We start from the raw sequence: 12,070 nt of genomic DNA, 5'->3' as shown, positions 1-12,070 counted from the left end.
TCCAAGGTCAATGTTCTCAACATAGGGTTCTATGTGGCCATTCTTGATTGGAAACACAATTTTATTACATTGGTCACATTTAAATTTTGATTGACATCATAGCTAGCCCCCAACAATTCTTTAAAAATTATTACTATGTTATTTGGGTCGCAGTTGTCATACCACATTGCATTGTTTTTATGTCTCCTAAAATATCACTAAATGACTAACAGTCACTGGATTTCCTAGATAAAAATATATCCTACCGGATTAATGTGTAGCGTGGATTTGGGAGGGTGAAAACAAATCAAAACATTATCTGACTATGTGATCTACAATACGCACTAAAATCTGAATATCTGAAATGTTAAAATGCTGCTATATTGTACAGTCTGCTGTATATTGCTTAAAATTATAAACACCTAAAAATATTATTGACTTTCGTTTAGAACTAAAAACATCCTGCCTATTAAAACACAATGAGGAATTTCATGTCCAGTTACCCTGGTTCCGGAGACTCCGGTGCAGAGTCCGTTTTCCCATTGTAAATATGACACTTGTCTGGTGATTCCTTAGTAGGCACAGAAGGATGGATCAAACTGCCCTCCTCGGGAAGGTCAGGAAACAGAAACCTGGAGAAGGTAAGAGTTTTGTACTAGACAGCATGATATGACTGTGAGCAACATTGCTAAAACCACCAAAGAATGTACTCATTCTACAGTGTAAGACACTGAAAACATAACCTTATCTGACATTCAGTTACGATCTAGGACACGGAAAGGCACATGTTCGTTTCTAAAATAAAACACATTTATTTACATTCCAGGGACCTCTGGCATCAGATCAAAATGAGGTACAAGAGAGGATATTGATTTGTGTATCTATTTTCCTCAAAATAAATGTAATGTTCCCTGGTTAGCTCTTGTTTTGTGACCTTGATGGTGTACTTGTAGGAGACAGCTCTGCGAGTGAATGTGGGGAATGTTATTGGTAACGGACAATAGACCCTCTCACCTCACCAGCTGGAAGATACGTTTCAGATAAGACTTGATCTCTCCCACTGCCTCCTGTAAAAGCCTTCTGTTTGCTCCAACGCCGACATAGGTCATTCTATACACTGCAACCAGGGTCTCCACAAGCCTCCCTAGTTGATGCATTGGTGTTTCACAGGCCTAAGAAAAGAAACAGAGGCCAGGACAATCAAAATCATGACAACACTCATATCACTGCTTTATTTGACTTGACATTTAAGATATTTTTGTATAACAAATCAAGCTTAATCTGGGCAGTATTTTTCACAACCCTATTTGCACAGATCATACACACATACAGTTTGGGGAAGGCCTTTTCCTATACCAACTTGACTGTGCCCCAGTGCAATGCAAAGTCCATAAAGACATGGTTGGATGAGTTTTGTGTGAAATAACTTGACTGGCCCACATAGAGTCCTGACCTCAACCCCATCAAACACCTTCGGGATGAACTGGAATGGAGACTGTGAACCAGGCCTTCTCGACCTACATCATGGCCTGACCTCTCAAATGCTCTACTGGATTATGGGCAAAAATTCCCACCGAAACACTCCAAAATCTTTTGGAATGCCTTCCCAGAAGAGTGGAAGCTGTTATAACTGCAAAGGGGGGGAACAACTTCATATGCATCTGATCAGTACTATGAGTGTTCATTCATTCATTGTATAATTGTTTATAAACGCAGTAGAAGCAAATTACGTTTATGAGATACATCTTGATCTTCTCATATTTCTCCATGGTGAAGGGGCCTACAAGTTGTGGTATCAGCTCCAAACTCTCCAGTGTCTGTGTGTGTGAGCGGCTCAGTGGCTCTGGGCTGTAACAACGGGAGGAGAAAAATTACAAAGAATCAGGAATCGATCAATGAATCACCGTTATTTTAGGTCATAAAATACGCATGTTATAAAGTAATTTCTGTTCATATAGACCTCTGTTTCACTACTCTCTTGGGATGGGTCATATCCAGCACTAAAGCCGCGAGCATTGGGACACAGGTCTGTATGAACAGACCTCGCCCTTCCACCACAGCTCAGAAAGGCAAGAGATGGGGAGAGATAGATAGAATGTATATTATTTATAGCTGGGGAGAGGTAAAATTGGGTAATGACAAAGGGAAGAGATGGACACAAAGGTGAGAGATGGACAAAAAGGGGAGAGATAATGAGAAAAGAGGAGAGATAACAGGGGAGAAATTATGAGAATAGAGCAAGTGTTTTGATGTTAGGGCAAGTACAGCTGTGTGAAAAAGAAAGTACACCCTCTTTGCATATCAGGCAATAACAACAATCATCTGTTCCTTAGCAGATCAAAAAAAATAGGTAATAACACTGAACAACACATGACATATTACACTGTGGCATGACTTATTTAACAAAAAATAAACTCAAATGGAGAATCCATGTATGAAGATCTAAGTACACCTTATGATGTGCTTTCTTTTTCACATGACTGTATGTCTAAAGGCAATCAAGAGTGTGGATACAGTCTGTGTGCTGGGGCCAAGTACTGTGCCTGTAATCTTGGTGCTGGGACTCTCTTTAAATACCACTTGGTGTTTGGGCACCCATTTTGTAACTTTCTACATTGCTCCATTTTTTTTTCTAAAGAAATACAATTGACACACTTGAGTAGAGCAGTGAATATCTTAACTGCACTGTATGTTGTACACTTAATTGCAGAGCAACACACAAAAAAAGAAAAAACATAAAACAATAGCAAAACAGAGATTTACACAGGAATAGTATAGCTCAAACTGTCGCATATACTTTGTCATCCTCCACCCTTAAATACAGACCTGTCCTGTTTTTGTCTTCTGTTTGTTGTAAGTGCCACAGCTATGTTATCCCAGGCCTTCTGAACATCCCCTTGCTCTGGAGTATCACATCCAAGCTGCCTCCAACACTCCTCAAAAATGGCTTTCCACTTCTCATCCGCTGGTACAGAAAGACGCCCTAGCTTCCTAAGAAGATAGATTATTAGATCCCTACTGATGTACCTGGCTGAAATGGATGAGGCACAATAATCTACTCCATGTTAATAAATACAAATAAACACATGGCTAACAAGTTAGACTCACAAGGTTTTAGCTCCCTCCTTTTCTCCATCATATACAGTTGGCTTCAAGTAGGTGCCACTGACTTTGATTCCAGATCCCCACTCGCCAATGAAAACACCTTCAATACAGTCTCCGTTTGACATAGTCAGCATCCCCTGGTAAAAGGAACCAATAAAAACAAACTCACCAAAAGATTTTTTTGGTTAAAAAAAGCCAACAAGTGCTGGGAGGGAAAAGCCTGTGAACAGCAGTACAGCTAGATTTTCCTACCTTCCCATTTAATGTCCAGTCATCAGAGAATTCGCCTTCATAAACAGTGTCATCTTCAGAAAGCAAAACACCAGTTCCCTATGTACATGAAGTAATAAATGTTGATATATTAATATAGCAATGCACAAGGGATTGCGAAGTAAACACGTCACTTGAAAAAATATTGACAAACTGACAGTGGTAAAACAAGGAAATAAATATCTTCAGAGTATTAATTGTTTACATTTAGGTAGAAAAAATTATGTATGCTCAATAAATGTACAATATATACCATAATGCCCACTGACTCACCATCATTTTGTTGAGGTTGAAAGCTCCTTCATAGTATAGGCCAAACTGGGTTACTACCAATCCACTACCCTGACGAAGGTCATCTTGCCACATCCCCATGAACTTCTCACCCCTGTCAAGACAAAACCAATAATAAAAAACAAAATTGAAGATGTTATCTACAAAAAGCCGCACCTTGAACCTTCAGGCCCCCATCTTCCAACAAAAAATTAGTTTGAGACAATTGTGCATCTGCCTTACATTTTAAATCCGCATATGGATGTATGGATAGCAATTATTTAATATAGTCTGTTTTCTCTGCTTGCATGCACTACATTCAAAAGATTATTCAATCAATGAATGAAACAAATGAATATTCAGTATATGAAATTATGGATGGTTACCTGGTTATATCATCAAATACTCCATAACCTGTCTTCTTATCCATCACCCACTGACCAATGAACATACTGGGTGAAAAGGAGGTCAGTTTGCCTCTTCGTAGGAGCCCGTGCCCGTGCCGCATGTTGTCTAGGAAGGAGCCTTCATACACCTCTCCGTTAGCATACCTGAGCCAAAAATATATATATATATGTCTGAGTTATTCACTGACAATCAAACATTACAAATGAGAAAAGCAAAGAAAAAAAAGAAAAACATCAAAAAGGTTATCAAGGCAATGAACAGAAAAACAAAAGAAAGTAAAGACGGGAAGTACAAGTGTATAACCAAATTAAGTTTGTCTATGAAGCCTTAAAGATGAAATTAAATATTGTAATTACACTAGATATCAGGTAGAGCCACTTTGGGCAAGATCTTAGTAAAGTCAACTCTCGCAAGGGATCACAAAAAAATTCTACATTAAATGGCCATATAGTGTGATGGAATCCCCAATATTTATGCCTTAGATGTTTTTTGCGCATGGTATTCACTAGACATGCGCTGAATTATTGCTTTTTTTTATGGACAATAATTTACCAGTAGGTGCCATGGCCGCACATTTTGCCTTCCTTCCACTGTCCCACATAACGATCGTTGTTTTTGAAAGTTTTGTTGGGGATTATATACTCTCCATACCTGTAAATAGAAACAGTGTGTGAATGTGTTTCACTCTACAAAGTGTACATGGTATTATGAAAATGTAATGTTTCTTACCCATCCTCCAGGCCATTCCGAAAATTACCCGTATATATTCTTCCATCTGGCCAGCTCAGTACCCCTCTGCATAAAAGGGGAAAAAAGGTAGTTAGTGATAAATAAACACTGGCTATACCAAACAAGCACATAAATATATATTATCTCATCATATATCTATTCTTTATATAGTGTTAAATTGGTGTTACGTTGCCCTGACTTACTTGCCATGCGGCTTCCCTGATAGCCATCGACCTTCATAAGTAGCATCCCTCAGTCGTGGGTCCTTATAAAATTTGTACTTTGCACTCCGTGACATTGGGGGCTCCTGTCTGTGAATAGGAGGAAGCTGTTCTGTCACGCATTTCAGTGCCTGGTCCACTGCCTGGCTAATTGCTCGAAGCCACTTGTTCTGCAATAAACACACACAAATACCAAAACCTAGTTACACAGTGACTACTCTGTTATGGCATACAATCAATATCACTTAACTGGTCCCAAAGGAGATAAATAATGTTGCTCGCTCTGAGAACAAAGGTCCAGTAAATGATATAACAAACCTTTGGGCCCAAAGCCCAAAGATTGTCTAAGCTGTGACTCCAAACATGTTTATGTCAGTAGCACAACAGACAGAAAATGCACTAGGTACACTCTCTGTCTCTTTAGCTGGAATACTTTATATTCAATTTAATAATCCTGGCAATTAAAATTGCTTCAAATAAAATGTTAAGATTCCCAGACACCTGTGCTGAAGTGGTAGAGTTGTTAGTCTTACCTTTTCTTGGGAAGTTGATGCAGTAAGAGTTAACTGTTCTTCTGGGGTTGTGATCTTCAAGCCATTGCTTTAAAATGCACAGATAAAATGCACATTATTACTTTACCAAACTACTTATGGACAATACGCTTTATTTTGGGAACGGCTGCCTCTTTCTCATACATTGAACAATCCAATAGTTATAGGTCACTGCATTTTTACCACGTCTTTCTTCCAGCACTTTTAGTTTTAATAATCTTATTTCATATTTCTACATTATGAAAAAAGGAACAAAACAAAGAAATGTTTTTTGAGAAGTATACTCACAAGCCAATGACTTCTTCTGAAAGAGGTTCCACCCAGACTGTAGAGAGGGGGAAAATATGGTGTGTAGAGAACTGTGCAGCGAGAGTAAAAAAGCTCCATTAACAAATTATAATACAAGCTTACTGTGATTGTCAATAGCTAAATGGGTTGAGCCTGCTAGGACGCTTGGGTTGTGAAAGCAAACAACAGAAGTACAAGAATTTACTAGCCAAATTATAGTACCCTAAGAATACAGAAATAGTCTATTTCAGAGACCCCAAATGTGCAGAAGGACGCAAATGTAGATTTTTGCATTGCAATATCCCTAACTAAATTTGAGAGTAGGGATGCATCGAAAAGAAAAGTCTGGACCGAAACCGAAAATTCAGGATTCTCTTGGCCGAAGCCAAAAATGAATTTTAAAAAAATCCCACACTTTTATTAAAAGTAACACACCAAAATTGGACAAAAAATTTAATAACAATATTAATGATTGCTAACAGCTATCACACTCCTATAATGCCCAGGTTCCAGCATGTACTGGTTGCCTGGGCATGATAGAAGGAGTGTGTTAGCTATCATATATATTTAATATAGCAATCACACTCCTTTCATGCACAAGCAGCCAATACATGCTGAAACCTGGCTAGCTGCCACCCTTGTGTATTGATGCTGACAGCAGTATGGGGTCTGCACATCACTTACAGTTTCACTGTGCCATGCCCCCCCCCCCACATCCATGTTATCACACACACTCATTCATTTATTCATTCACCAACATTCATTTACTCATTCACATTCACAGATACTAATGATTCACAGATACTCATTTATTCACAGTTATGAGCCAACCTTAGAGGGCTCATAATGATTACCTTCATGTACCAAAATAACACAAACTAACCAAATCTACACAAAATGATCTCTAAGAATATATTGCCTTCACTTGTAAAAAAAATAATTTTAATTATTTTAAATCATAAATATAGGTGAATGTACCCCCTAATCTTTACTCTTGTTGCTGGCTGAATGGACATGCAGGGCTAGTGGAATAAGGATCTCACCTGGGCATGAACAAGTGCGTCATTAAAAAGGATGAACCAGTTGACAGAGAACCGACTGGCATTTTGCAAAGTGAGGCCTCGGTTGCTGCTCTCACAGATCAGACGCCTATCCGGCTTACGCAGGGAATCCTACCACATCATGGAAGAAATTGCAAGTACTTGTAAGTCATGGGAAAAATTAGAGGAAAGATCGAAACATCATAGTATGCTGAAGTTCTCTAACGCAAACAATTTGCATGTTACCTACGGAAAACGCCTTGTGAACACGAGGGTATATTGTAAGTAGCAGTACTAGGGTAGCTATTAACCAGACTTCCTTTATATTTATAATTCACATGACTGGAAGTTTTTACCCAAATATGGTTCCAAAATATAAAATGGTTTTAATTGAGCAATTTGTTGGGTTTTTTGTTAAAAAAAAAAAAAAAAAAAGATATCGAGGACAGTTGCCGAAATACCGATTTCTTCTTTACCAAGACTGCACTATTATAAGTCAATGATAAAGTCCAAGACTATGTTGTTCCAGAGTATATCTTACCTACATAGCAGAGTTGTAGAATAGTTAAAAATACATTTGTGAGAAAAAATAGTGGTCTTTTAAAAACTTTAATAAGATCAAGCTCAAGGATTAACAGTTCCCATCTACAGTGCCCTCCATTAATATTGGCACCTTTGGTAAATATGAACAAAGAAGGCTGTGGAAAATTGTCTAACCCTTTGATCTTTTCTTGAAAAAAAAACTTCCTGTTTCACAGGGGTATAAATTTTTGGTAGCAAAAGGTTGTTGAGCTTCACAAGTGGCTATAAAAAATTAGCGAAAGCATTGAAAATGCCCATTTTCACCACTGGGACAATAATTAAGAAGTTCCAGTCAACTGGAAATGTTATGTCTCAACCTGGAAGAGGACATGTGTCTATATTGTCTCAACGCACTGTGAAGAGGACAGTTTGAGTGGCCAAAAAATCTCAAGCTGGATCACAGTGGGAGAATTGCAGAAGTCTCCACAACTACAAAGTGGCAGACACTACTTGAACATCAAACAGGATCAGGTTCTATGGACTGCTAAAACCAAAATAGAGCTTTTTGACAATAAGGTAGCCATATGAAAAAGTACCTCATGCCCATAGTTAAATATGGTGGTGGCTCTTTAATGTTTTGGGGCTGATTTTCTAGGAGCTGGACATTTTGTAGGATACATGGCATCATGGACTCTATCAAGCAGGACAATGATTCAAAACATACATCAAAATCAACACAAAAATGGTTTACAGACCACACAATCAAGGTCCTACCATGGCCATCCCAGTCCCCTAACTTGAACCCCATAGAAAACCTGTGGGGTGAACGACCTATAAAGTTGAAGGATATTCTGTATGAAGTAATGATCTCAGATCCCTTGCCATGTATTCTTCAACCTCATCAGGCATTATATTCTGTTATCTTGACAAAGGGAGGCAGCACAAAGTATTGACTTAATAGGTGCCAATAATTGTATCACACATATATATAAAAAAAATTGGATAAACCTTTGATGTGTTTGCAATTGTTTGATATTCATGAGGGCAGATTATTTTGTGTATTTAAAAAAAAGATCAAAGGGTTAAACAATAAAAAGAACGTTTACCGCCTTCTTTGCTCATATCTACCATGGGTGCTAATATTAGAGCCCTAGAAAGTTTGAGAATTGCTGTGGTACAAAATTAGCATAAATAACTAAACATTTTAACCATGTGATCTTTTCACGTCTTATGTCTTTAATAAAGACAATTTTAAACATAAAGGCATCACAAAGTGCACACCGTCATTTTTCCAGGAAAGGTCTTCCAGAAGCTCAGAGTGCATTCTGCCTCCTTCTTCTTCCGGCTCAGGATTACTGCCAGGGACTCGTAGTTAGAACTGCAGTCCTGCAGCTTTTTGTATTCTATGGAAGACTAGCAGGTAAAGGACACATTAGGCATCACAAATAAATTGTGTGATATTTTTTGAATTAATGTTTATATAAACTGACCACTTCAAAGCACATGCCCAGTTTGAGTAGCAGTCGGGCATACTCATGCAGTCTGCTCAGCGGGGAGAAGAATATTGAGTTGAGTGTCTCCAGCAATGGGATGTTTTCCCCTTTCATTTCACAGAAACTCTGCAATAGTTCATGGTTCTTGCCGAGGAAGTCCCTGGAAGGAAAATCACTAAGTTTCTCTGTATAATTATTTTACATTAGGATGTTATACATATAGCGTTCTATCAAGAATTATCATACACTCTAAAACATCAGACATCATTTATTTTAATTATTGTTGAGCATTCATACACACTAACCATTACAAGAATACCGGAATGCTTGTCCCAGCATTCAGATGTATCAATCATCAAAGTATCACATTTATACAGAATTATTTCTAAAACGAACACTCCTCATGCAATTTTGTATTATATATTAAAATTCTGTTTTACAGTGTTTGTCAGGAAAGCTACTAGTGTTTTTAGCCATCCCAGTTGCTCTAGTAAATGGTACTTACATAGCTGGTTTAGAAAGAAGAGAAAATCCTCCCATAACTATGAAATTGGAGAGAGAGGTAAAATACCTGCAGGAGATGGAGAACATAAGTGTTAAATGCTACCACAAACTCTTTCCTTGTCACAGTCAACAAAAAACATTCCAGAAAGCCAATAAAAAAGCGCCTCATCTTCATTATGCCCAATGGCACAGATGAAATGATGACCCTTGAGACACAATACTTGTACATCACACCATGGGTATTTAGAACCGGAGGTGACTTACTCTGTATAACAGTCCAGGAACAGATTTGAATGCTCTAGAATGGAGAGGCTGCGAGCATCCTTGACTCCACAAAGGAAGTTACTGAGAGAAGCCCCATGCTGACCGATTAGATAGCACAGCTTGCTGAACTTTGTAGCAACATCCTGTAACAGTTGCAGAGTGCTCATAGAGCCCAGATTGTCTTAAAGAGACAGAAAAAAATCATACTGTAAGGTTATGCACATGGGGAAGAAAAATCCAGGCTGGGAATATGTATTAAATGGGAAAACACTAGGGACGACTGACATGGAAAAGGACTCAGGAGTCTTGGTTAACAGTAAATTTACCTGTAGCGACCAATGTCGGGCAGCTGCTGCTAAGGCAAATAAAATCATGGGGTGCATCAAAAGGGGCATGGATGCCCACGACAAGGAAATAATTCTACCATTGTACAAGTCACTAGTCAGACCACACATGGAATACTGTGTACAGTACTGGGCACCAGTGTACAAGAAAGATATAGTGGAGCTGGAGAGGGTTCAAAGACGGGCAACCAGAGTAATAAAGGGAATGGAAGGACTGCAGTACCCAGAAAGATTATCAGAATTAGGGTTATTTAGTTTGGAAAAAAGACGGCTTAGGGGGGACTTAATAACTATGTATAAATATATAAGGGGGCAGTACAGAGATCACTCCCAGGACCTATTTATACCCAGGACTGTATCTATAACAAGGGGACATCCTCTACGGCTGGAGGAAAGAAGGTTTCTACACCAGCACAGACGGGGGTTCTTTACAGTAAGAGCGGTGAGATTATGGAACTCTCTGCCAGAGGAAGTGGTAATGGTAAACTCAATAAAAGAGTTTAAAAGGAGCCTGGATGTGTTTCTTGAAAGCAATAATATTACAAGTTATGGATAGTAGATTAATAGGGACAGAACGTTGATCCAGGGATTTATTCTGATTGCCATATTTGGAGTCGGGAAGGAATTTTCCCCCTGGTATGGGGCAATTGGCATCTGCTTCATAAGGGTTTTTTGCCTTCCTCTGGATCAACACGGTAGGGACACAATATGTATATAGGTTGAACTTGATGGACTTTGGTCTTTTTTCAACCTTATGAACTATGTTACTATGTTACTATGTCTGCCCACACACACACACAGACAGACTTACCTCCAATATAATAAAATATAAAAGTTGGTGCGCACATATTGTTAAGTTAAGCCATACTTTTTAAATGAGGTCCACATTTAGTTCTGCTTACCCAGTCCCAAGAGAGGTCGGAGTAACTGAGACTTAACATCACTCAGATTGCAGTAGAAGTGCCGCTCTGTAGCTGCCAGCTCGTGCAGGTTTCCAATATATCCCATTAAGTTCTGGTCTACCAGTGCTAAACAGCTGCCTGTCCCAGTGGAAATGCTGCAGACATATCCCAGCTAGACAAGTAGCACAAAATACTGTTTTATGCGTTGGTTTAATAGAAAGATCCCCTAAAGCACATAACTAACTAGCCTATAAGTCTCTTCTTTCCTGCTAATGAGTACATTTGCTTACAACTCAAGTAATACTATACAAAGAGCATACCAATAATCTACTTTTAGTCTTACAAAAAGTTTGTGATTTGTACAAGATTATTTGAATAGATGTTTAAAGATCGCTCAAAGCCTCTAAATGGGTGAGGCTGTAATTTCTAACGATAGGGAGACGCACAAGAAAGAATTGGGTCTATTCACTAGGGAGAGCTGGCTGGACAGCTCCCTTACTTAATTATTCATTGCAAAGGGCCAACACTCACAGGTTCCTCAAGTTAGAAGGGCTGAGCTGGCCCTGTGTAATGCATAATTGAATGAAATGAGAAGACTTTTTTGCAATATCATTGATTTAACTATATATATATATATATATATATATATTATACAGGGCCAGCCAAGGTCTTGTGTAGCACTTGGGGTGGGATTTTCCTAATTTACACTCACTGGCCACTTTATTTGGTATACCTTGCTAGTACCGGGTTGGACCCTCTTTGCCTTCAGAACTGCTTTCATTCTTCGTGGCATACTTTCTACAAGGTGCTGGAAACATTCCTCAGAAATTTTGGTCCATATGGACATGATGGCATCACACAGTTGCTGCCCATTTTCATCTGACCTCTGATATCAACAGGGAATTTTCGTCCACACAACTGCCGCTCACTGGATATTTTCTCTTTTTCGGACCATTCTCTGTAAACCCTAGAGATGGTTGTGCGTGAAAACCCCAGTAGTTCAGCAGTTTCTGAAATACTCAGACCAGCCCGTCTGGCACCAACAACCATGCCACGTTCAAAGACATTTCTTCCCCATTCTGATCCTCGGTTTGAACTTCAGCAAGTTTTTTGACCACTCCTGGCCAGTGAGTGTATAGTGAAGTCAAGGAGTTAAAACCACAACTCTCCTGTCAACTTT

The 12,070-nt window shown here is 38.8% G+C and overlaps 1 protein-coding gene across 1 annotated transcript in view; it reads right to left on the bottom strand.

Moving 5' to 3' along the window:
* ALS2 (alsin Rho guanine nucleotide exchange factor ALS2) overlaps nt 1-12,070 on the bottom strand; it is a 37,544-nt gene that overhangs the window by 4,144 nt on the left and 21,330 nt on the right. The window contains exons 11-29 of the mRNA XM_053472240.1: nt 10,891-11,062; nt 9,645-9,825; nt 9,382-9,447; nt 8,874-9,036; nt 8,665-8,796; nt 6,865-6,993; nt 5,822-5,892; nt 5,516-5,582; nt 4,965-5,152; nt 4,762-4,827; nt 4,585-4,683; nt 4,011-4,175; nt 3,628-3,739; nt 3,337-3,414; nt 3,088-3,221; nt 2,806-2,970; nt 1,710-1,827; nt 994-1,151; nt 483-611 (exon numbers count right to left, since the gene is read on the bottom strand). Coding sequence (XP_053328215.1) covers nt 483-611; nt 994-1,151; nt 1,710-1,827; nt 2,806-2,970; nt 3,088-3,221; nt 3,337-3,414; nt 3,628-3,739; nt 4,011-4,175; nt 4,585-4,683; nt 4,762-4,827; nt 4,965-5,152; nt 5,516-5,582; nt 5,822-5,892; nt 6,865-6,993; nt 8,665-8,796; nt 8,874-9,036; nt 9,382-9,447; nt 9,645-9,825; nt 10,891-11,062 — 2,393 coding nt within the window. The remainder of the gene's footprint in view (nt 1-482; nt 612-993; nt 1,152-1,709; nt 1,828-2,805; nt 2,971-3,087; nt 3,222-3,336; nt 3,415-3,627; nt 3,740-4,010; nt 4,176-4,584; nt 4,684-4,761; nt 4,828-4,964; nt 5,153-5,515; nt 5,583-5,821; nt 5,893-6,864; nt 6,994-8,664; nt 8,797-8,873; nt 9,037-9,381; nt 9,448-9,644; nt 9,826-10,890; nt 11,063-12,070) is intronic.

This window comes from Spea bombifrons, chromosome 7 (assembly GCF_027358695.1).
Source record: "Spea bombifrons isolate aSpeBom1 chromosome 7, aSpeBom1.2.pri, whole genome shotgun sequence".
NCBI classification, from domain to species: Eukaryota; Metazoa; Chordata; class Amphibia; order Anura; family Pelobatidae; genus Spea; species Spea bombifrons.
The sequence above is the reverse complement of the archived record's forward strand: the minus strand, read 5'-3'. Positions and strand labels throughout refer to the sequence as shown.